The following is a 25,948-nucleotide window of genomic DNA, read 5'->3' as shown; positions in this document are numbered from 1 at the left end:
GTATGCTTTATTTTGAGTTCATGGTCTTACTTATGTTTTTCTTGTTATTATTTAAAATGTCCTTTCTTTTATAAAGTGACCATGGAAGGCAAATTTGTATATGCATATTTGTGTATGTATGTATATATCTATATACATGTGTGTGTATATGTATATGTATAAACATGCACATGCACCGATTGCCTTAATTGTGAAAACAAAACATCCATAACATCCTATCCTATGCAATGCAGAAGTCTAGGAATGACCAACCTCGCTAGAGTATTTCCAAAAATATGCAGACAACGTGATAGTTAAGAGTAGAGACCACAGATCCAGGTAGACCCACATTCTAGATCTGACCCTGCCTTGAGCAGTTTCCTCAGCTGTAAAATGCAGGGGCTCATAGTGCTTCCCTTATGGCTCATGTGAAGGTAAAGTTCTGTGCTGTGAAATGCTTAGCATAGTGTCACTGGAGCAGGAATTATCTTACTACTGCTGCTGCTACCATTCCTACCGCCAGATGGCGAGGAAGATGAGAAACCATTTCGCTGAGGTGGAGGAGGTGATTTAACCTACACAAGAATTGGAGTTATGAAGCTCAGCCAGGTCTTTGAAGGGTTATGCTTAAGAATAGGGTCTAGAACTAGACTGGCCACTTGCATTAGAATTTGGAGCTGGTCGCAGCTCAACTTCATGGAAAGAAGCCCTTCCCGGCTTATTGGGCACCCACAGCCTAGCAGATGGGTTGCTCAGACCTTCTCCTTCTCTTGCTGTGCCTGCTTCATTCTCCTCCGTGGCAAAACAAAACTGAGAAATCAAAGCAGATGAAGCGGGTTTCTGTGATAAGGGTGGTGAGAAAGGTGGCATGTCAGAAAGATGGGAGGGAGGGACCTGCTTGTTCCTGAGGTGCAAAGCCTGCACCCGGAGAAGCTGTGTGTTGGAGTAAAAGTCTTTAAAGGAGCTAAAATGCATGCTCTGAGCAGGGAGAGAAAACAGCAGATGGGGGAGGATGAAAGAGAAGAAAAAAGGGAGCTGAGAGTTGAAACTGCAAGGATGTAACCCAGAATGAGTAGGAAATGTCTGATTTGTCATCCCGAAGACATCTGAAGGTGACTTCCTTTATAATATCAAGAATTCCACCTCTTGTCCATACCACCTACGTAATCCAGATTGGTGCTTTCCCCTTAGGGATGCTGAGCACACTTCTGGCTCTCCGTCCCCCCTGCCCCAGTCCGGATCTATTAGTGATCCTGGTAAATCGCCTTCGCCTTGAGAAGGGTTCAGCAATCCCCAGCATTTTAGGTTGGGGCTCGCTCTCATACAAAGCAACCTGGCAGATTCTCTTAGATATTCTCGAAGCCAAAGCAGCTCAGAGGAATGTGTGCTGGTCTCCTCGCATACCAGAGCCAAGTCTCTAAAAATAGTTTTCTTCCAAAGAACCCACAGTGAGATGGTTCACTGCAGACTTTCCTCGAAACTGAGCTCCCGTCAACTGCGCCGTTTGTGCTGCTGCACCCTGCGGTTTCTCTGAACTGGCTCCAGACTCCAGCAGGGGGAGATTCTGGGAAGAGCCAGGGGCCCACATGTTCCTCTGTTCTGTGGTCTTCGGACCACCCTCCTGGGTCTTCAAAGTTTTGCAGGGATTGTCTTTACCTAGAGCCCCATCCAGCCTCTGTTCCCATCTTTTCCCACTTCTGCTCTGTATCCCCAAGTAGTGTTACCCAGGGTCTCATGTCCTCCCCTATAGCCTGTAAATTGAGCTGGTGGGGAGAGACTGTGGCTGGGGCTGGGTTTAAATGCCAAGTTATATGGGAAAGGATCTAGGAAAAAAAGGAGTTCCACTTTCCGCTGCCTCACCTCAACCCCCTTGTTTTTCTGCACTGGGAAGACAACTGCTTTACCAAAGCAAATATTCCTCCATTACACTGGTCACTAGGGAATATTTTTTTTAAAGAGCTATAATAATAATAATAATAAAAACAGAATAAAAGTGCTGAAGGTCTCTGGACAGCATCTACATCTGTCATTCTTTAAATTTTCTGAGCACATCAGGCTTCTGGCAAGGATACAGGGTAGGAATGGGGACAGGCGTGCAAAGGGGAAGGTGATCAGACAACAGGAGAGCTAAGAACAGAGCCTTGGAGTAAAGAATCCAGCCTTTAAGTCCCAGTTCTGCCTCTTACTTTGGGCAAGTTTCTTAACATTTCATGCTTTAGTCCACCCTTTTGCAAAATGGGGGTCATAATACTTACCAAAAGATTTTCCATGAAGATTAAATAACACACTGCAGAAAGCTAGCACAATGTTTGGAAGCTACTACCTGGAGTCTAAAAAGAAACAACAGGCATGCACATGTACACATATGTGATACCATAGAATGATTTAGTCTGAAGTTACTATTTCATTCTTTCATTCATTATTTTAAGATACATTTTTCCCTTTGATGGAGACATCTGGACACTTGCATATAATAAGAACAGCAATCTGGCTCCAGTCTGCCCCTGTTATCCACAGGCAATGCCAGGTGTTCTGCAGACAACAGGTTAGGAATGGCTCGTGTCAGACGTGCCCACTGACCTGCTGGGAGTTCGTTCCTCACCTTTGCTGTTGACCAGACATATAAACTTGGTGCATGTCTAGGACTTTCTGCCTTTCTGAAGAACCACCAGGAGCAAATGTCAAGAAAGAGAGTAGGGAAAAGGATGTGGCTCAACCAACTGGGCTCCTGTCTACCATATAGGAGGTCCAGAGTTCGATGCCCAGGGCCTCCTGGTGAAGGCAAGCTGGCCCACATGGTAAGCTGGCCCACGCAGAGTGCCAGCCCACCCTGGAATGCCACCCCACACAGGAGTGCCCCCCTGTGTGGGAATGCTGCACAGTGCGGGAAAGCCTCCCCGTGCAAGAGTGCCGGCCAACACTGAGAGCTGGCGGCGCAGCAAGATGACGCAACAAGACACACAGAAGAGAAGATAAGAAGACATAGCAGAACATGGAGTTGAGGTGGCATAAGAGAGTAATTGCTTCTCTCCCACTCCAGAAGGTCACAGGATCGGATCCCAGAGGCACCGAATGAGAATACAAGCAGACACAGAAGAGCACACAGCAAATGGATCCAGAGAGCAGACAACGGAAGGAACTGGGGGTAGGGGGAATAAATAAATAAAATAAATGATTTAAAAAAAAAAGAGAGAGTAGCCAGAAAGGGACTGGCCTAGAGGTTGAGCTCAGAGATGAACCTTGAGGGATAACCTTGAGGGATAACTTTTCTCTTCTGCTCTATTCCAGACATAGAGAAGCATCGAGAACTGAACCTCTTAATGACTTTGGGGAAGGATGAATCTGGAATATCCTTTCCTCAGCGGAATCTGGATAATCTAGCAGAGTTCACAAGTCAAAGGCAGACTAAGAGAGATGGGAAAGAGTTAAGAAAGTACCACCAAGGTATTTTCAGGGTAAGGCAGTCTAGCCTAGGGCATTTGGCCCACCTGAGTTCAAGTCCAGGCCCTGCCATTCACTAGCCCACTTGACTTAAGCAAACTGACCTGTCTGTGCCAGATTTCTTCCTTCATAAAATGGGGATGTTGGTAATAATACCTGTTTCATAGTCCTGTTAAGAGGAATAACGTGAGCCAGTGTGTGAAGAGCCCAGTGTCCAACATAAAAAGCCCTCAGTAAACAGCAGATGTTCATTGTCATCTTCACCATCACCATCATCACCACCACAGCTAATACTTCAGCCCGGTTCCCCAGCCTCATGATAGAGGAACTTGTGGCTGTGCCCCTGCACTGACTGTGCCCTGCCAGGCTCTATGGCACTGTGTTGACTTACGTATTGCTGGAAATATAGTGTGTTCAGTCACGTTTGCAAATGACAGATCATTAAGGAAGCACCCGAGGAACTGGGGCAAATCAATACAGAGAGCAAATGGCTGAAATCCCCATCAGATGTTTCAGTTGTTTTTGCTGGTGCAGGAAGATGCTCAGATGTTTGATTTCTCTGTTTGTTTTTGTGTTAGTTATATTAAATCAGTTTGCAGGCTAAAGAATGTGTGCCAGACAAAGACACATGTGCCAGTTAAGAGAGCTCTAAAACAGCTGTTGGCTTCAGACACATCCCTAAATATGATAGTTTGTGCTGATGCTAACGCTCCTTTTTGCCCTTTATGCTGATTTTCCCCCCACTGGGAGTATGGAGCTTTGCAACCATATACAGGAGTGGGCTATATGTGAAACCCTACCATGGGATATCCACTGCAAGCTGCAGAGAGACTTTGCATGAGCACATGCATACTCATATACATGCATGTGCCCATGTGCCTCGCTGCCTTAACCGAAGGGCCATTTTCCCAGAGGATGAGCTGGCAATGATCAAAAGATTGAAGGTAGCTTGGCTCCTAGGATCTGCCTCATAGAGATGCAAATATTAAATCAGACAATCCATGTAATAGTCTCAGCCCAGGGTCTGACAGACAGCACTTGATGCACGTGGGGCTCTTACTGTTGTTTTAGCCCTATCAGTGTCTAGTTTACGCTGGAGATGCATTTTCTGTTCACCTCACCCCCAGACAAATCTCTGATGCCTCCTCAGGCAAAGTGAACCCACATCATGGCAACCCCGAAGGGGCTGGATTTTCAGCAGCATCAGAAACTGTGACTGCCAAGACAAGAGCTTTCTGCAGCAAGTCTGAAGATGGGCAGGACATAGGGTGATGTGTCTGCCAGGGTGAGCAGACAAAGATTTGAATTCCTCAGTCAGAAACCACATCTTTGCATCTCTATCCCATCTTCCCTCAACTTCCATGACCTTTTGACTTCTGCAGAGACTGCTTGATGTATAAGAATAAGCCTTGGGGTCTTAACCCCTTAAATTTTTTGTGTGACTTTAAGGAAGCCACATTAGTCTCTGGGTCTCCATGTCTCCATCTTCAGAAGAAAGAGAAGCAGTGAATGAAAACACTCAGACCCCAGTTCTGCCACTTTCATCTAGCCCTGTGACTTTGCACAGTTGTTTGATCCCCGTGAGTTTTATTTTCCTCATCTACGTAATGGACCAATACAGAGTACCTTGCAATTGTGAGGGTTCAAAAAGATAATAGCTTTCGATCAGCTGGACTCCATAAATGACAGCTCTCTTTCTTTATTATGGTAGCAATAAAATGTGGTCTCTGATAGACCATCTTGCGTTGGTGCTCCCCCATCACCAGATCATTAAACTCCGTGGGGACAGATGTCATCGCATCCTGCTCACTGATTCATCCTCTCTCCCTTGGTTCCTCTACCCATCGCTCAGATGGAGGTCATTTGATTCTGAACTGCACAGAGAGCTGGCAGACTTCACACACCCAACCTTGACCTGACTTGCAAGGGCTCTTGACCTGCAGCTGGGAGCAGTGGATCTTCTTGCAAAAGCTGAGGGGGCTGCCATCCTTATGGACTGTGGCTCCATCCCAAAGCCTCATCCCAGCTGAAATTCCTTGCCAAAGTGGCAGGCAAATCAAAGGATCCCTGGAGAGCACTCACTACCTGTCTGGCAGCCCTAGAGGTCCACAGAGCTGCTGCCTTTGCTGAAAAATCTCTGCTGAACTCTTTTGTCCAGCTGGAAAATAAGAATGTCCTTGGGACTTCTCAGGCAAGGCAGCCTGCCCTGAGTCTGTTGCCTCTGTGGGTGGCTGTACCCGGCAGCCCCTAGCCTCTGAGACCTCGTGCTCAGATTTCTTGACTGTCTGTGAGCGAGTCAGCCAGGCCCTTGCCCACCGGGCCCTTCCAGGAAGCCTGCGACCACGTTCCCGATAAAGCACCCTCCTCGCCCCCCTCCAGCAGGGCACAAAGGCATTGTTAATAGACCATGGCAGTCTCATTTGTAGACGCTATCCACCCAGCAGCCAAGAATGATCACTCCTGATGCTGTCTCCCTCCTCTCACGCACCCTTCCACTGCTCCCCCCGCCCCCCACTTTCTTTTGCCTGGAGAGTGATCTGTCTGTGTTATGGGTAGGCCTGACAAACCATTCCACATTAGTCGCTGAGATGTTGTTTGAAATGGGAAAATTGCTGGCAAACTGCTCCATTAGCGGTTCCAGTAACAAATACTCTGTTCCCCCAATGAAGACGAGATCGCAGAGGCACAAATTAATTCGACTGTCTCTCCCACTCTGCAGAGGGGATTACTCTTCAAGATGAATGGGTGCATCCCGGCCAGAAATGTGCCTCCACTAGTCGTAGTTCCAGAGGGAGCCCGTTCCTCTCCTCTATTCCTTCTGCCCCACCCCCGATACCTCTTTTGTGTCTCCCCAGTGGAGGGTTTGGGGAGCATCAATGCCAAACGAGGAGGTGATGAAAAGATCTGCACCTTGGAGAGAAGGGAGATGGATGAGGATGAGCTGCTGAGCCCTCAGCCGGGGCCAAGGCACCATCCATCACCTCTAATAGGAGGCCCCGGTTCCCACCACACCTGTTCTTAGCAATGGGAAGTCATCTGAGAGATGAAAGGATAAAGAATGGAAATGCTCACTCACTCCCCATGGCCTCTTCTCTAAGGAAGTTCTGGGGCTGGGGACTGCAGCATCTCGTGTTCTTTCCAGAATAATAGGAGAGGAAGCATTTTGGGAACGTCCGTAAGAGGTTAAAGCACGGAAGACGACAGCAGCAGCCCATGGGAGAGGTCCAGTCTGGGCTCCTGGTGCCTCTGGGATATGAGTTTCAGCCTGAAAGCCTAAAGACTTTAAGGCTGTTTCTCTACCACAGCAGAACAGCTGATAGAAGAGCCCAGAAATGAAGTCAACCACAGACGTTTCTGCCTGCACAGAACCCACTGGTAGTGTGGTTGAGTTTTCAACCAAATAGTGACCTGGTTCCATGACAGATGGGCATTGCTGGCCTAAGGTCCATTTCTTTTCACTCTTTCTTCTCTATCTCTTTGCCTTTTGGGGGATTCTTTTCAGTTACTTCTTAATGGTTTTCCTGAAGGTGGCTGCCTCCAAAAGGGAACTTTCAATAAGCAAGAACCAAGAATCCTTAAGAAGAAGCCATCTTTTCTAGCTTTCTCCAAAGGGAGTTAGACCCATGGATGGGTGTTCCATATACCAGGATATGAGCTCTCTGCTGTTGCACAGCCTTTGCCTTGCATCTCCCAACCAGAACATGTGCCTGCTGATGAGAGAAACCATCTCGTCCTTAAGGCCAGATGATGCAGTAGGCCCTCTGGAATCATTTGTTGGTGGGTGGATGGCTAACCGACTCTTCTCTGCTCTGTTTCCTAGACGCCTAGAACAGAACTCCATCAAATCCATCCCTGCAGGAGCCTTCACCCAGTACAAGAAACTGAAGCGAATGTGAGTTTCCCCTGGGGAGAAATGAACCCCCCAAATTTTTCATTTGGGGGGTAATATGGAGTGGGTGGTGGGAGACCTACCCACATGGGCAGACTGCACCACATCCCTCCTGGGTGGTTCAGTTACAGATCTGGAATGCTCTAAGATGACAGGGTAAGGCTCAGAGGTGCTGCACTCATATTGTGAGGTGTGTTGACTTAGAACCATAGCACTCAGGGCCCCTCCAACTAGAGCATAGTAAAATTATCTGTGTGATGGGTCGAGAGGAGTTGACCTAAATAACCCAAGGCACCATTTTTATTTGTCCCTTGACTGTGGTGATGGGCACCCACAGTAGGAGTTTCAGTGGAAACTTGTTAGTGGTCCTGGTCTGTCTACACCACCATCACCAACAGCCTTCCAACTGTGTATACATTCATTTAACAAATACTGACCAAGTATCTGCTGTGTAGAAGGAGCTGTGCTAGGATCAGTAGATAGAGCAGTGAACAAAAACCAAGTCTGCTCTCCTGGAGCTAACATTTGAGTGGGAGAAGACTGAAAATAACCAAATAAATATCAGAAAATAATAACTACTAAAAAAGGGGGAGGTAAGGAGGGACAGTGAGTGATATTTCAGGTGGGCGTACAGGTGACCTGAACAAAGGGAGGAAGCAAGATGTGAGGCTCTGTCAGGGAAGAGTGTCCCAGAAAGTGGGAAGAGCAAGTAGAATGCCTGTGGGCATGAATGCATGGTTTTTGGAAAAGCAAGAACAGTGTGGCTTGAGTAGAATGAGCAAGGGGGAGAGTGGTAGGAATTGTGTTGGAGAGGTAGGTAGGGACTGTATCCCACGGGACCTTTAGACCTTGGTAAGGACTTTATATTCTGTTCTCAGTGAGATTAGAAGCCTTGAAGGGTTTCTCATCTTCCAAGAACTGGACTTGACCGTTTTGATCCCTGATACCCCAGTTACCTGCTGTAACTATTGTTATTGCCATCCCTATACCATACCAGCACACCACTGGAGCTTCTTACTGCAGCGGCCTGTGAGGGCATCATTGTGCCAGCACCCTCTTCCTCATCCCATGGCAATCTGCTCACTGCCATCCTTCACCATCACATGCTGATCCTGAGCACTGCTCCATGAGTCACTTGGAAGTATGTGGAAGGTGAAGATGACTTGACCTAGAAAAACCATGATGGGGAGCAGATGTAGCTCAAGTGGTTGAGTGCCTGCTTCCCATGTACGAGGTCCCTGGTTCAATCCCTAGTGCCTCCTAAAAAAAACCCAAACAGATGAAAAAACCAACTCTCATCAGGGAGCAGATGTAACTCAGTGGTTGAACGCTTGCTTCTCATGTACAAGGTCCTGGGTTCAATCCTGGTACCTCCTAAAAAAAAAAAAAACACCCATGTCACCATTTTTATCATCCCTTGACTTTGGTCATGGCTAAAGGGAGGCTAGTAGGATTCAGAAATGGCCCAACCATTGCCATCAAAGATATTAAGAGACTGGCAGGAGATTGCTTTCCCTTTTCCAGTCTAAGAAGTCCTTTATTATAGTTCAATATTCTAGATGCTGTTTTTGTTCCACTTCCTTACTCACTCTGGTCCTCCTGTCCCCCAGAGGGAAGAGAGAGGGCAGGTAGAAATATGCCTGGGTTCAGTCTTGTTTGTTCCTTCCACTCCCGGCTGATTCACTGGTTTCCCTTGAGTAGAGGGCCTCCATTAAAGAGATTGTGTCTGCCAATTCCTTTTATGTTAAAAGTAAATATACTTGCATAACAGTGGCATCGGTAGGCTTTACTTTCAGATCTCAGGAAGCCAACTTCCCATCTCCCTGGAAATCCAAACCAAACAAGACTTTCTCCTGGTGCAATTCCAGAAGTGGGAACCAACATAATGATTCAGCCCTCAGCACGTACTTCTTCCCTCCCTTGGCAGCTTTCCTGCTGGAGGAGCTGTATAAATATAGGCCTTAATATTTAAAACTGTGGGCCATTAATCTCCTGGTGTCACTGCTTCCCCAGCTCGCTCTCCATGTCCCCCCAATTCATTTTTAAAGCCCAGCTTGATTATGCAGTCAGATAGTAATTTCAATGAAAAATGACAAGTTCAGTCACTGCCCCCAACCTCTATCTCTTGCATGATTTGTTACTGCTCTAATTTTTTTGTGAAGTCCAGGTAATTTAGAGCTTGGCTATGTTTTACTGTCCTTTCTCCATCCTATTGGAGTCGCCATGATCTGTGCATTCAAAATTCATAAGGCCTTCTCAGTCACAACCTGGAAAAGTGAATTTAATATTTGATCATTTCTGATGCTACCAATATTTAACATGTTGCCCCCTTCTTTCCCCAAGAGGATGATGGTAGAGAAAAGAGCCCACTTAAACATTGTCAACTAACAAAATTTCAGAAACCCAGAAGAAAGTGCATTGGCTTGGGAGAAGTAGGGTCCCTGGTGAGAATGGATTTCAAAACCCAAAGTGTGATTTCCTCATAGGTGTAGGTATACATAGCCAGTTTATCCCTAGTGTCTTATATGAAGACTGTGGCTGAACCATACCCCACTTTTGTCTCAAAAAGAAAAAAAAAAGAAAAAGAATTCTCCCTGAATGAATGTCTTTGTCCCACCTATTCTTATACACATCTTAATAATGTAAAAAAGACTGTCTAGTGAAAAATAGCATCAAGCAAAGCCATTTGTAGGGAGAGTGAAAAGCACTGAAGAGGGAGGACCCCTTGGTCTTAAAGGATCAATTAACTGTGACACTGACACCTGGCAGCCACACCTGTGTTGGTTGGTCAGCATGGTGTATTAAGTGGGCTTTTCATTGACATGCTTTTGGGCAAGCCATTTTCTCAGGCTCCAGGATTTCCTATTGTCTTACACAAGCCAGGCCATTTCACACGTATATTCCCTGCCTGGCCCTGGTAGGCACTTGAATTGGCCACCCTTGTTCTGAACAGTCTAGAAAGCCTATCCCTTCTTGGTCGTCTCAGTTTCTAAGCTCCAAGGGACTGGGTGGGTTCTGAGACTGACCAGATTCTAAAACACTGTAGTCCAAAATATGGCCGGGGGACCACCTGCATGGGATTTATTAAAGATGCAGATTTCTAACATCCCACCCCACCCAGCCGACCAAATCAGACCCTCTGTGGCATTTTAATAAGCACCCTAGTAAGGTTTGAGAACCACTGGTCAAGAGTAATCCAAATACCCAGGGTCAGTTCTAGGTCCAGCCTGCTGTAGCTTGAAAAGTGAGACCGGTGGGCAGCCAAAGCCTTTCTGTCCAAGGCCGCTGCATTTGGCATCCATCATGGTGAAGTAGCAGGAAGAGCCTGGAGCTAAGTAAGCAGCAGGAGGCTTGAGATCCCTGCCCTGAACCTAAATGGCTGTATCTAGTCTGGTGCCTCCAGGCCTTCCACCTCTCAGGGCTGCTGTTTCCCTGTTTCCTTCCTACAGAATTAGGAATTAAGACTCCTAGCTAAAATGTGGTTTCACCAGCTTCCACTCCCCACCATATCCAGGACTAGAAGTCATCTCACCTTACGCAGTAGCTGTGGCCTGAAAGCCAGTTTCCATTCACAAGGCTATAGCCTGTGAGCCTCCTCGCTGGCCACAGAACTCCCTCCTGCATGCTAGAATGGTCTAAGCACCTTGAGGGAACATCCCAAAATCAGAAAAAAGCAAAAAAAGTCAACCTGTGCCCCACCCCCGCCCCCAGTCTGATGGCAACACAGACCCCAAATGCTTGCCTGAGATGCCTTGGTAGGCATCCGCACTGAGGGTGAGCAAGATTAGGATAATCCTGGGGCATTTGCTTGTTAAGACCCTTATGCGAAAATGGAGAGTCGAAGAAAAGTCCAGTGCAAGCTGCCGAGTTTGCGAGCGCAGTCTGTGGATTTGTTAGAGGGGATCACACCAGCTAAAGGGATAAGCTCGACAGCTGTGCCTAAGAAGCTTTAACCTGTGAAGTATCTTTCAACTTACAGGCTTTTCGGAAAACAGGGAGAGAAGGGAGCAGAGGCCTAAGCGAAGGTTGTCGTGGGCCCTTTGAAGGCTAGGCGGAGGAAGAGGACGCAGGTCCACTTGAGAAGCTGGGGGTCTGGGGGGCTGGCCTCGCTGGAGGCAATTGCGTAAGAATCTGCTTAGATGTTCTCTCTTCTCGATATTCCCTTGCCTCCTCTTTGTTGACCCTCCAAAACCCCAGCTCTCCCTTTTTTTTTTTTTTTTTTTTTTTTGCACAAAAGCAAAGGCCAATTGATTTATTTGGTTAAAGAAAAAGTACTGGAGAGTTTTGCTGTAAATTGGAGCATCTCCCCTTCCAGTGACAAGTGCCCAGAGGCCATCCCTGAGCTAATAATGACTCTGAGAGGAAGAATTCCCCCTCGGTGAAAGGCTATTAAAGAACCCGAGGCTGGTTCTCAGAAGTCCCCAGGTTACTAGAAAGTGGCCTTAGGGCCTCTGAGGAGGAGCCCAGGTCAGCACAATTCCTGGGCACAGTGCTCCAGGTTAGCTGCCCTCGGCCCAGCGTCTGTAGAATCCTCTGACCCTCAGCACCAACTCCCTGACCCCAGAGCTCTGGGTGTCCCCGCCCGAGCTTGTGAGAGGAGCACACCAGTGGCAAATCCCTGTCTCAGAGGCGTCCGGGGAGAATCCCACGATGTGCTTCATCACACAGCCTGGGGGCTGCACTGAACCAGACCATGCTTAAGTCCTGCTCAGCACCTCCTTTCAGGTCAGGGAGGAAAAGTCCCTGGGGAGGTGAAATGACTCAGGACTTCCAGGGAGAAAAATAAGCAGTTGCTAGGGTGTAAGGCAAGAGGTTTCAAGGACACCTGCATGAGCCCATCCCTGTACCATTTATGCCATTAGTCGCTTGGGAATGTGACCTAAGGCAGGGCTCTGATGTGCCTGGACTCAGGTTTCCCCAAGCCATGGCCCACAGGTGAACTTCGTTTGAAGACCAGGAAGGATGATACAAATGTAGGGTCTGATGATCATGAGGCGGTTAAACCGAATGCTCCTCAAGCTCCTTCCCGTGCACTGTGAATCACTAGCGGAGAATAAATTGATACGTTAATTCCTACCAGGTTGAATGCCTGAAATGCTCAAGTCACACTTTGCAACGGCCTTATCATACCTTTAAGCCACATCCTCAGACTTTCCCATTAATGTTTTCAGAGATATCAGCAAGAATCAGATATCGGACATCGCCCCAGACGCCTTCCACGGTCTGAAATCGCTCACGTCGCTGTAAGTGGGGGGCGCCTTCGTTCGCCGGGACGGGAGAGGGATGTGTCCATATTTTTCAGAGGGTGTTTATCAAGGCTTTATGTTTCTTTACACTCTTGTGGCAACCTGGTAAAAGAAACAGATATTTCTTCAGAGGAAATTGATCCTAGGGAATTTTCTACAACCCAAATGCGTTATTTTTATTGATTAAGTGCCCAGCAGCTTTCCCAGTTATCGGCTTCTAGTTCGCACGCATCTTCTGCTCTAGCCCTGTGCTCCCCTCCCATCTGGCGGGCTGCGCTGTCTCTAGGGAGAGCATAAGGAGAGAATTGTAATAGGTGTTTATTACTGAAGTCCCCATTTCCTCCCCCTTTTATGTGGCTTTCTCAAGGAAGGAGCTAATTTTCTTGCCCAGAGTTTCTGGCTTTTTCTCTGGCCCAGCCTCATGGCATTGTTCTGGAAAAGCATTTACCCCAACTCCCATCGCATAGCCTTACCTTGCCTTAGGATGAAACCTTAGGCAGCCCACTGGGAGGGAGCAAGACCTCACCCCCCAGGTGCTCAGAGACCCTGAGGAACAGGAAAGCAGGGGGTTTTGTCCTAATTCCTCAGGAACTCATGGCCTGAAGTAGAGACGATCACACAAGTCTTCTGCATGTGTGTCTAGACAAAATGGGTACAGCGAAACCGTCCCGGCTGTTTCCTGGCTACTAAAAACAAGTACCACACAATGTATTGGCTTAAACCATGGGAATTTATTGGTTCACACTTTTGAGGCTAGGAGAAGTTCAAAATCGAGGTACCGGCAAGGCGATGCTTTCTCCCCCCGAAGACGGTGGCGCTCTGGGGCTGGCTGCCAGCTGTGCTTGGTCCTTGGCTTCTCTGTCGCAAGGCAAAGCACACCACAGCATCTTCTCCTTGCTCTCCTGGGTTCCATTCACTTCCAGATGCTCGCCATGGCTGTTTGTTTCTGTCTGAATTACATTTTGCTTCTACAGTATTCCAGCAATCCAGATTAAAGCCCATTCCGAGGGGGTGGATGGGGCTCGAGTGGTTGAGCGCCTGCTTCCCAGGTACAAAATCCTGGGTTCGATTCCTGGTACCTCCTAAAAACAAGTAAAAAACCTAATTCTCACTGGGGAGTGGATGTAGTTCAGTGACTGAGCTCCTGCTGGTCATGTCCAAGATCCCAGGTTCCATCTCTGGTATCTCCTAAAATGAAACAAACAAAAAAAAAAACACCTCTTACTAGGGAGTGGATAGAGTTCAGTGGCTGAGCTTGAGCTCCTGCTCTTCATGTACAAGGTCCTGGGTACCTCCAAGAAAAGGAAAAAAGCTCAATCTGATTCAATGAGGCCACACATTTAACTGAGGAAATCCTATTTACAACAGGTCCACACCTACCAGAGTGCAGACCAAAACCAAGAGCACAGCCAAACACAATTCAGTCCTCAATACCTGCATAAGACACATTCTCCTAGAGAAGAAATTAAATAACGATGCTCATAATTACAATCATGACAAACACCGGCAGCACTTACCAAGCACTGGCGAAGTACCAGGTACTATTCCAGAAGTCTTACAGGTCTAATCATCACAGTGACCTTATCATATGGAATCTATTGTCACTTCTCTTTTACAGTTGAAGAAATTGGGTAATGTAAATCCCACAGAGATGGGGGTTTTTATCTGTCTTGATCCTAGCTACATCCCCAGCACCTCAAACCTTGCACATAATTATGGCTCAAAAATAAAAAAAATTGTTGATTAAGCAAATGTAACTTCTCCAGGGTCCACAGTAACAGGTGGACAAGGCAAGCCTTGGACCCAAGGAGTCTGGCTCCAGAACCCACATTCTCAGTCCCCATGCCATACTGTCTCTTGAGAGGCCGTGAAAAGTATAACCTAAGATGCAATAAAGTATCTCTCAGTTGAAACTCTGTATTTTCTGGTGGCCTGCCCACCGGGCAGCAGCAAGGATGCTTGGAGGCAGGCTGTCCACACCTGGCCTCTCGAGGCAGCCTGAATTTACGAGGTGGTAGGTGACAAGATACGTACTTTGCCCCTTCCTGGCCCCATCCCATTGGGAAGGAGCTGAGAACAGAGCCAGGGAATTCTCTGACTTGGCTGTCGCCTGCCACTTGCAGAGTAAATTAGTTTCATTTCTCGAATAGAACATCTGGCTGGGACATCAAAGACAGGATTGTGTGAGATTAGTTTCTGCTCATTGTGCTGAAGATCACCAAGGAGAAGGGAAAGGGGCCGCCTACCACCAGGATCCTCTCCCTGCCCCCTCACTCCCATTCCCCTTGTCTGGTTTCCCTCTTCCAAGATTTGGGAAGAGTCTGAGGACAGTGAGAACACTCCTTATCTCGCAGGAAAAGAAATTCAAAATTGCTCCTTATCTCGCAGGAAAAGAAATTCAAAATTCGCTTGCCAGTCCTGAAAATGGCAGGCCTCTGGCCAATTCTGAAATATTTTGGGGCATTAAGTGGAGCTCCTCCCACCCCCAATTCATTCATTCATCCATTTAGTAGACCCCTATTATGTACTCAGCAGAGTCGAGGCTTTGGGAATGTGGCAATTAACAGGGCAGATAAGACCCCTGCCCTCAGGAGCCTGCAGTTGAACCAAAACATACCCAGTCAGGTGATTTCAGGCCTTTACCCCAGACCTGTATTCATTCCTTCCTTCATTCAACAAGCATTTGTTGTCCTAGACCCTGTTCTCCTCCAGGCTTTGGGGATCCAGCCACGGACAAGCCACACAGTACCCCACTCTCAGGGAACTTCCATTTAGAGGATGGGGTCACAGAGAATTTAAAAGCTAAATAAATAGGTAAATAATGCCATGTGACATAATGATCAATACTGTGACAAAATGAAAAGGGGGCAACAGGTAGAGTGGGAAAAGCTTCCCGAGGGGGAGATGGTAACTTAGCGCTCAGCACTGAAAGGCAGGAAGAAGGCAGTCAAGGAAGGAGCTGAGAGAAAGCCAGGCGGATCAGCACTCATGCCCGGGGCTGGCGGCACAGGCAGGTGAGCCTCAGTCCACGGCAGCCTGTTCGGGGAGTGGTTCTAGTGCACTAGCTCAGGCACGGCCCGGACTGAGGCTGGCAGGGACTGCGAGCCCCATTCTGCCCCCACTGCCCCACCAGCTCCTGATACTCTAGAAGTTCTGACATCAGCCGAGACGAGCGGGCAGACAGTGACATTACTACAATTGGCACAGTGAGCGGTGGAACATTAATATGAATTACAAATGTGAGCCTGAGCCATCATGCTGACTTTTATTTAGTCATTAATTTGTTGAAACATTAATGAAACACGCCCGCAGGCTGAGTGAGACGCTCACTCTACACTCCCGGTGGCTTCTGGAGATAGGGGGTTGAGTTTATCGCTCCCATTTACCATTTTCTCATCCTAATATTTTGCCTCCTCAAAGAAGCACAGTGGCCTGGATTAGCAATCCAAGAGGAGATAGAATATTGCATTCATTCAGCACACTTTGGGAACCAAGGGAGGATTTTAAAAGTAAACGTAAACCAAAAACCACCTTCCTTAGCACAGTTCCCCCAGTCTTAGAGGAGGCTGGATCTAAGAGATGTCAAAGTTTATGCTTTGCATGAGAATAAAGAGAGACCTGTAGGTCCCTCAGCTCCTGTCCTGAGGGTCAACAAGGCCTGGGCCCAGTGACCTGCTTGGAGCTGGACCTGAGAGGCTGACCACAGGCCTCACAAGAGACCAGTCACCGAAGACCCGGCCCATGAACAGGAGACACCAGCGTGAATGAGACTGTAGGTTTGAAAGTGAGAGGGGGGAAATGGTTCAGAGATTCTTGGTACCTGCAAAGCATAGCAGAAGGGGATGGAGAGTAGAGGCTGCTGTTACCCAAAACAATGGTTCCTTGCTTCCCAGTTTTTCCTGAGAGCCAATCCCTGACTCGGCAGTCCCTGGGCCATCTGGATTCGACCCCAGCTGCCCAAAAGCCCTGTCTAGGTGCATAATTCAGGGACTCGGCTCAGAAATTCCTTGGATGCAATGGGATTTTAAAAGGAAGCACTCTATAGGCTGGGTTCAGCCTGATCAATACCCATTGAAGACAAGAGGACACAGGGCTGGTCGGCTTCCCACACATCTTTATTGCCAGCGTGTGAGTCATATTAGCAGCTCAGGGCGACACCACCAAGGGACTGCTGCTTCCTGCAGTGGGTTATTTATTGGGCTGGGCTGCCCGGGGAAGAAGCCGGATGGAGCCCATTTCTCCTTGTCCCCTGGACAGCCTGCCCCCTCCAGCCCCTGGTGGCATTTGCCTGCCCATCTCACCGATTCCCTGGAGTGAGGAATGAAAGGGAAGAGATTGGCTCCAGCCTAGGGTCATGTAAAAGCTGCATTCCCAGTGGCATCTACTTGCGTGCATTATGACGACCGCTGGATGAGACAGGCCGGCGAAGGAGGCCCCGTGAGATCCCGCACCCGGAGCGAGCAGTCAGCAGAGGTGATAGCTTGCTATCACAGGCATTTGCAGTGGCCTCATGTGCATGGTGACAGCTGTCTTCTCCCCTCTCTTCCAGGGTGCTCTATGGGAACAAGATCACCGAGATTGCCAAGGGACTGTTTGATGGGCTGGTGTCCCTACAGCTGCTGTGAGTAGCAACCTTGTCACTGTTTATATCTCCTGTTGGCAGGCTCTGTCCTGCACGCTTTGAGCAATGCTCTAGAGACTTCTTCTTTTGACTTTTATGCACACCAAAAGGAAAGAAAATCTGAGCTGTCCGCCTCTCATCCTCATCGCCTCTTTTTCTGGAGAAGGAGAACCAGGGAGTTGGCGGGGAGCAGCCAAGGTCAATATGAACAAACCTCAGTGATACAGCTCAGGTCCCTGGCCTGGCATGAGTCACTAACCAGAGGTTCGCAGGCTAGAAATTAGGAAAGAGTCGATATCTGACGAGAGGAAGCGTCTTGCAGGGATGCACGAGGAATTCAGGGAATGAAAATATTCTCACGCCAAATTCCAACACTAAAGCTGAAACAGAGCTGCCCATAGACATGTGACCTTGAAGAAGAGTAGGGGAGAGGAACGGTGGCAAAATAGTTAGAGAAGAGCATAATCCATCACCCCTGTGATGCGCTCTAGGTAAGATATGGCTGAGGGAGGAAGTGTTTATTTAATTTAAAGGAAGATTTGTTGCCTCAAATTTTAGGCTCTGGGATTATTTATTTGCATTTATTTCATTCCGGTCATTTGCGCTTAAATGTTTGAAGAAGATAATTGAACCGTGATGGGGAGAGGCAAGGAAAGGAACTTAGCTCATAATGTATTTTATGATTTTATGATCGAGGGAGCGTTATCCCTGTTTTGTGATAAGGCAGCCATGGCATCCATGGACATGTTCGGGAGTAGGTGTGAGGGCACCCAAGACCATTCCGGGACCATCGCAGTTCCTACTGGTGCCTGTAGAGAGTTGGTTTGATCTCGAGTATCCCGTGCATGATGATGAGTCCCAAGCCTGAGAGAAGAAAATGACATCCTCTGTCACACATGCCTGGACCCTGGCATAGGGCTTGCGTGGTCCTGGGGCTCAGAAGGCTCGCAGCCTCTGATGCATGTTTGCAGAGATAAGCGTCGGCATATAGATGAGTGTGCATGCATGCATGTCTGTCTGTTTAAAATCACCTCCAAGTTTCCAACAGCAGTGAGGGGCCTGGTGCCTCCCTGCCGCCCGTGTGCAATTGAGAGAAGCTATAGTATGAACTAGTAGGCAGTGTAGTCCAGCCGGGTCTCCAGGAAAGGAGGCGCAGGAGCAAGGATGGAGAAAGGAAGGTGGGAGCTCAGCTTCCATGGCTGGCACCCAGAGACCTTCGAGAGAGAACAGGCGAGACGTTTCCTCCAGCCCTTCTCTTCTCACATGTTTTCTCCTACCCTTCCTATGTCCTTTAAGACTCGGTCCTGGACACATTCTCCTAGGACGCTGCAGTAATGTGCATGATGTCACGCCGAGATGCCTAGCAAGGTTCCGGGCAACCTGTGACACCAGGCAGCCTTGTTTCCATGAAGCCAAGAGCGAGAGAGAGAAACCTCTTGATCTCCTATGTCTGTCTCTGCCTCCCTCTCCGTGACTGTCTCACTCCGTGACTCTCTGTATGTGCCTATCTGTGTTCAAAGGTCCCAGCCCTCCCTGGGCCTTTAAGGCTATTAGTTAGAATGACACGCCAGGGCTCTGCAGGGAGCTGGGTATTTCACAGATGGTGTTCTTTGCTTGTAGCAAAGAAACTGTAAGTTAGAACTGCCACCGTAAGGCTAGTTAACTGTAGCTATTAATCCCTTGAAAGAAGAGCAATGATTGCACCCTGCCTGGTGGTAGATTTGGGGATGTTGGTTTTTGGTGGGCGGGCATGCATGTCCTCCTTCAATCTGTGTGTGTGTGTACAGAAAGGAAAATGCCCTTGCATGCCTTAAGAGATATATAATGTGCATCAGAGGGCTTAGCCTGTAGCAAAGACTCAATAAGTGCGTATTTTAAAATAAGGAAATGTGGCCCACCTCTGAGCTGACAGCAATCGTAAGGTTGATATGGCTAACAGGACTTTGCATGGGCAGAGGAGGCAACTCCAATTTAATATCACCATTGTGAGCAGATGGAATTGAGTGGCTGGAGGTAAAGACCAAGAGTTGACACAACTCAGGCTGGCTCACTTTCCTGAAAGATCCAGCAATTGTGGCTTGAGTAACCGTTTTTGTTTTTTGACCTGCTGTTGAACAGTTCAAAAGCAGATCCTGATTAGATCTAATTTAGCTTTCAGTCGGCTTTAGATTGGATTTCTCCTTGTTAGACTGGAGACACACTGATAAGAGGGCTCTGATTAGAATGCCCAGGACGTCTGGGTAATTTCCTCTAGTTTGACTTGAAGGCTTTTTGTTAGAGGTTTGTGTGTTTTCTTCTCTCCCTTTCTCTCTTAAATTATTGGAACATTGCAGAGCCAAGCTATCTCTGCTGTACATTTCCTGTCTGGCACTTGACACAGTGCCACGGGTAATAATCTAGGTATGGTGCAGTTTGCTTGTGCTATTCCTCACTCCAGTTTCGCTGAACTTACCACCAGACTCACCCAGCACTTGTTCATGCTCTTTCCCAGGCTTCTTAGTGTTTCCCTGGCATGTTCATTTGGGGAGATGGCCAACCCTGAGATGGCTGCAGAGTTCCTTAAAGCAAATGGGCCCACATGGGACGAGCTTTGAGAGTCCTGGGAGAAGCCCCTAAACCCAGCACCCTGTCCTCTGCAGCCTTGCAAGAGTCGCCTTTTTTAGTTTAAGTTCTAAAATCTTAGCATTTGAAGGAACCCTAGAACTCCAAGCACAGCCTGCTACCCAGCTGGTACCGAAATCCTTTCTACACACTCTGACAAATCCTCCTATTGTTCGTTTGCTGATGGTTTCTGCAATAATCTGTACCTGCACAGTTATAAGGTTAGAAAGCATTTTCTTATACTAAACCTCGATAATACAGTCTGGAAAACCTGGAAAAGTCTATTATCCTAGTGTGCAAATGTTTGAAAATAGATAGTATGTCTCCCTGTAAATAATACTAAACAGGTTTGGTTCCTGCAGTCATTCGTTGATAAGCACATTCATTGTTTATTACTGATGACCCTTATTCTCTTTGGAGGATGCAAGCTAGCCCATCCACTCCCCTCTTTACAATAGGTTGCTAGGGAGTGAGTCGGGGTGCCCATTCGGACAAGAAGAAATGTGTTATGAGACTGACCCCACCCTTTTGAGAACTGAACTATCCCAGATGGCGGCATCTCAGAACCAAAGTTAGGATAAGACACGGCACCAGGCATGTGCTCCCAAACTGGGCTGGGAGCAGCCGGAGTCCCAGAGAAGTGACCTTCTTCCCAGAGGATCTCTCCTCTTCCTCCTGGAAGTTCAGGCCGAAGGCCCTTGCTCCTCTCCATTCTCCCACCTCCCCAGACTCCTGGGCTCCTGTGATGGCTCGTGGTAGTGATGCTGTGTGAGCAGCCAGCTGGGTGCACCCCCAGTTCCCAGTTGGTCCTTTCTTCCTAGCGTAGAGCCCTGTCATCCCCAAGGCAGGAGAGCAGTTGTGATTTCCTCCACTGATGGACAGCAGCGAGCTCTGCCCTAATAGCCCACCCCCCACCCCCCGGGAATAAATAGCCCTCATTTAGCCCTCATTGATCGCGGGACATGCATGAGAAAGTCACTTGAGCCGGGAGAGCAGTCATTCGAGGTGGAAGCTCTCATGTAAATGTTGGCCACGGTCGATGTTAAACCTGCTCGAGGAGGTCTTAAACCAAACCAGGCTATCTTGGAACTGGAATAAGTTCAGACAATGAGGCACCTGTTGTTCAGTTTTCTTAGAAGGCAACAAGAACATCTGAGGACATTAGCGTTTGCCAAGCAGCATGCCAATTATGGGGCATGAGTAAAACTTTACTCCTCATAGCTTACTTTCCCTCGGCAGCTGTTTGAGAAGTGCTGCTACTGCTATTCTGCTACTAATGTTTATTGAATACTTAAAATGCCCCAGAACCTCTCCAGAGCAACTCCGCATGCATCATCTCATTTAATACTCTTCCTCTTAGGAAGGTATTGTTGAAAGACTCATTTTGCAGACAGGGAAGTTGAGGGTCTGAGGGGTGAAGTAACCTGGCTAATGTCACTCGGCATGTAAGTGATGGAGCTCGGATAGGAAATGGGGCAGCCTGACCCAGGGTCCATGCCCTTAACCACAGTACCGTCCTTCCAGGGAGTTCTGCTTCACACCCAGCCCAGGCAGATCTGCAGAGCCAGTTTCGTGATGCACAGAACAAGAATTGTTGTGCCTCACTATAAGTAGTGGGTTGCAGTCTCCATGGGACTTTCTCTGGGTTCTTTGTCATTGCCGCACTAGTGTTGGCCCTGAACTTGGTGAGAGGGCAATCAAGGAGCTGGTGTTTAAAGTTGAGTTGGGAGTGATGAGATTTCTCTCTTGCAGGAGAAGCCGACATGCCTGGTGATCCATGCTTGAGAAAGGGTTTGTTTCTTCCCTAAATTCTGGAATCATTCCATCTTTGGTCACTGAGTGAATGGTTCACTCTTCTTAAAGGACTCATCAGTAACCAGATGACAAGCAGATTTAAAAAAAAAAAAAAGGCCACCCTAGTAGCTATTGGGGAAGGGAAGGGGATCTCCTGATAGTCGTAATGGACTCTCCCTATCTGGTCTCCCAGAATTTCAGCTGTTCTGATTCTCTTTGGAAAGCCAGCCACATATCCTTAGGTCCCTCCTGTGTGAGTAGAAGGAGGGCTTGTTTTCCAGACAGGCCACCTGATGGCGTTGCCGCATTTGCAGTTTCCCTCGCATCAGGAATCACCATGACAACCCTCAGCCCGGGCCAAGCAGGGCCATCTTTACCAGGAGAGAGGCGAGGAGTCGTCTTTGCCCCTAGTGTGGACTTGGAGGGCTCCTCCTGCTTTCCTCTTGTGCGTGTTTGGCGTGAGGCAGCCCAGAGCACCCATTCACAAGCCCAGGAGAGATTCTGGGCAGGGCCGGGCTCCGCAGCATCGCGGCACCAGGGTCTCTCTAGTTTGCTCCCTGTATCCAGCCTCAGCAAGTTGAAATGTTTCCCCATATTTAGTAGGAGAGGGATGACGGCAAGAGTGTGCTCCTTATTACATCTAATAGATAATTCTGGATAACAGAGGGTTAATTCCTGAGAAATGAAGAGGAGGGAAGACACGTTAATGAGGAAGGTTTGATTCCATATCCTGCAGCTTAATCAGGGGTCCAGAATAGCTCCCCAAACTGGCCTCCTCACTGATAGTTGACACCCCTGTGTACAGGTGATAAATATTTCTGGGGTTACAGAGGGCACTTTTTTTTTTCCCATAACAAAGAGTCTTTGTAACCTATTCTTTAAAAATTATTCTCCTTCCAAAGAGCCAGAGAAAGGTAACAACAAAGATGTTGGCAGCATCTCTCTCCTCTGACGTGTACGGAGCCTCGGCTGACTCCCCAGCCCTGTCTCTGGAACGGGAGGCTCCACAAAGCACCTCCCCGACCTGGTCCTCCTGTCCCCCCGTCCTCCTTGGAAGAGCTGCTCCCACTCGCCAGGAAAGGGCCGCTACCTTCTTCCTTGGCATCGGTTTTCTGATAAGACCTCGCACTCTGGAGCTTGGAATATGCCATTAGCATTTCCAGACAAACACTAGATGGGAAGGACCATAACCGGGATCTTCCACAGACCCACAGGGAGGTGTGGCGAATATAAATGCCACCCCAGAACGAGAGCACCAAGCCACGGAATCAACACGGGAATTGGTGGGGTTGCCCGGGTGATTTTAATGCAATTTCTCTTGAAACCTGACTCCAGATATTTGGATTTTCCCAATACTGCAGCAAAGACCTGTGCGTCCCAGGGGCATCTCCACTGAGGAGAAGTCATGGCCAAGGGCAGTAGCTAAAATGGAGCCTTGGAGCTAGGGTGCAGGTGTATGGTCTTCTCTCTGCCCCATGGGCCACTTAATGGAGGCTGAATGTGGTGGGTCATTTTTACAGACCAGGGTGACATCTTCCCTCCCGTGACCCCTTAACTAATGAGGCCACAGCCTGCGAGTGATGGGGACATGTGGCACTTTTCTGGAGAAGCCAGTCTAGGATGACTAGCCAAAGGACTTGAGTCATGAGAGCCCAATTTAGCGCAGATTCAGGGGATTTCATTTCCTACCCTTCAGGGCCCAACTTTGTGGCTCTCAATGTCTTCTGGTTCCTGCCTTGCTTTTCCTGAAGGCAACACCTCCTGGAAAAGGATTCTCTCTCAGCAGCTGATTGCTAGCCAGTGGGCTGAGCACTAGTACCTCTTGACGTGGACCATATGTGGAAGCCGAAAGTGCTCCGCAGGGAGGAGGGAGGCAGAGCCCCTCATAATGCTAAAGCTTGGGAACAAAGTTAGAGGTGAGGGACGTATGCTCCCACTGCCGCATGTGCCACTCTCCTTAATTTCCACTGGTGGGAGCATAGCTCCTTTTTTATTTTTTGTAGAATTATCACTAAGTTGATGGGAGTGACTGCAATTAGCATGACCCCCCAGCCTCTCCTGTAAGCAGTAGGTGATGCCCACTGTCTCTTAGTGAGAGGCAGATGGGATGGCAGGGTAGCATGACGGTGGAGAGCAGAGACTTTGTACTAAGATAGTGTGGGTCCAACCTCCACCCTATCATGTATTAGTTGTCAGACTTTGGTCAGAGGTACTTAAATTCCCAGAGTCCCAGAAGTGTCATCTGTCAGAGACAGCACTTACCTTGCGATGGTGGGACCAAAAGAGGTAATATTTATAAAGTGCTTAGTGAGTGCCTGGCCACCCTAAGTGCTTAGCACGTACTGCCTGGGAGGTCAGGGGGCTGGACCCTGCTTCACCTGGCCCGATCATCTCAGCCCCTCCCTCTCTTTCCATTTATATGGCCTCTGAGGTTCCTTTGGGAGGTGGGCTTGGGAGCAGATGGCCCAAAAGGATGGTGGGATCCGCTCCTGGGGAAATATTTATGAACAGCCTATGCCTCCAACTACCTAACTCTTAGATCCAATAGCAGATCAGGCTGAGATCTGGCTGGGGTGTTAAAGTTTTAAGTTTTAGTACCAGGAGGCCTTTTAATTGAGGGAAACTGGATCGTCCCCCATTGTATAAGGGATGCTCTTGTCTGTTTTTCCCTGCTCTGTCCAGAGTACTCTGAGAATCCAGGGTGACAGAAGCTTTACCAGTTTCCAAATCAGTGTCTAATGAATGACCCCTGAAGGTCGAAGTCCTGTGCTTACAGGTGGAAGCCACTCAGTAAAGATGCTGGCCCCTTGTGCCAATGACAGTTTGGTGAGCAGCCCAAGCTCAGGCTCTGCCAGTTTGGTGCCAGATCTTTCCTAGGAGTTGGCAGGACTCCTGATGTCTCTCTGCTCCCAGGAGATAAGCAAGTTCTTCCAGACCCAGTCAGACTTCTGCCCACCTAAAGCATGCCCAAGTGCCTTCCAAGGCTAGCAGAAATGGCACTCCCCAGAGACAGCAAACACTTTACATCTGGCAAGGCAAACAGTCTATGGATTTCACGTGGCGAATGAGAAATGAGCTTTGGAGTCAGACAAGCCGGAGCGTCACCCTTCACTGACTGCTGGGTGACCTCTGCCAAGTCCCTCACCTGTGTGCACCTCAATTTCCTCATTGGTAAAATGAGGGCAATCATAGTGCTGCTGGGAGGGTTTAATTAGGTAATGCATGGAAAGTGCTTTGGAAAATGCTTGGCACAAAGCCGCACACAAAGATGCATTCTCCGTAGGTGGAAGCTGCCGTTATTATTATTTCACAGAGCAGTTACACAGCTGCTCCTCAAAGCAGGCCGAACCAGGACAGATGAAGCATCTTAGGAGTCTCCTCTCCAAAGAACCAGCCCGTCCAGTGAAAGAAGGCAGGTGTTCAGGACTTCTCATAGAACCGATACCCCGTTTCTAACAGCCTTCCTCTCCATTTGCTCCATAATATGGTGTTTTGTGTTTGTTTTTTTTAATTTCCCTCCAACTCTTGTCCATGTACTGGATAGCTCAGAGTCCTTTCATGGAAGCCAGACTGAGTTGAGTAACTGCCAGCCTTCCTCCCAAAGGAGAGGGGACAGAGGGACAGGCGGTGAGATCTCGCTGGTGCAGAGATCAGGGAGGCTGTCCTAGGCATCTAAATCCAGATAAGCAGCTTAATTTTATCTCTCCCTGCACCTATGTGTCTCACCTTAGGGAGCCAAGCAACCTGGGAGAGAATGAGTGACCCAGAGGCTCTTCCCTTTTTTATTTTCTTTTGCTTACTGCTTCATGAGCTCTGTACCCGTGTGCTATCTTTTCCTAGTAATTCTACCAATCTGGTTTGTTTTGAGGCTTTATGTATTTGAGATAACATCCCATGCTGAGAAGTCTATGGACAGTTGGTTTCAAAGAAGCATCTGGATCAGTACAAGCAGTCTGGATAGGCCTGTTGGGTGAGGAAGGATGCGGGAGTGGCATTCAGTATGGAGAGGTGACACTCCTCTCTCCCCTGGCCATCTTGCTTCTTACCTAGAACTCTCCAGACTCATGAATCTGCATTGGAATCTCATAGAATAAATAAACTAATGAAGGGTAAACAACAGGGAGTAGCGAAGACTGTGGCAAAGAGAGGATATATGGCTTATCTACAGGGGGCAGCCATTCCAGAACTGCCTCCATTGGACCCAGTGTTGCCATCGCATCTGTTGTTTTTTTCTGAGAGAAAATAGATATCTGTAAGTGTGTGTGTACACATGTGTGAAATTTTCAAGTTTTAAAATGCCAGAAGGGCTAAATGATATGTTTGCACATAGCATGTTGCAATATGTTGCAGGGAGGAGTCTATCGTCAGGCTCTCCGA

The 25,948-nt window shown here is 48.2% G+C and overlaps 1 protein-coding gene across 1 annotated transcript in view; it reads left to right on the top strand.

Annotated features, from left to right (window-relative positions):
* Window positions 1-25,948, top strand: part of SLIT3 (slit guidance ligand 3) — a 640,577-nt gene that overhangs the window by 508,359 nt on the left and 106,270 nt on the right. Inside the window, 3 exon segments of the mRNA XM_058281983.1 lie at window positions 7,241-7,312; window positions 12,481-12,552; window positions 17,105-17,176. Of these exon segments, the coding sequence (XP_058137966.1) occupies window positions 7,241-7,312; window positions 12,481-12,552; window positions 17,105-17,176 (216 nt within the window).

Source organism: Dasypus novemcinctus, chromosome 2 (assembly GCF_030445035.2).
Source record: "Dasypus novemcinctus isolate mDasNov1 chromosome 2, mDasNov1.1.hap2, whole genome shotgun sequence".
Classification (NCBI taxonomy): Eukaryota; Metazoa; Chordata; class Mammalia; order Cingulata; family Dasypodidae; genus Dasypus; species Dasypus novemcinctus.
This window is presented reverse-complemented; position numbering and strand designations above follow the sequence as displayed.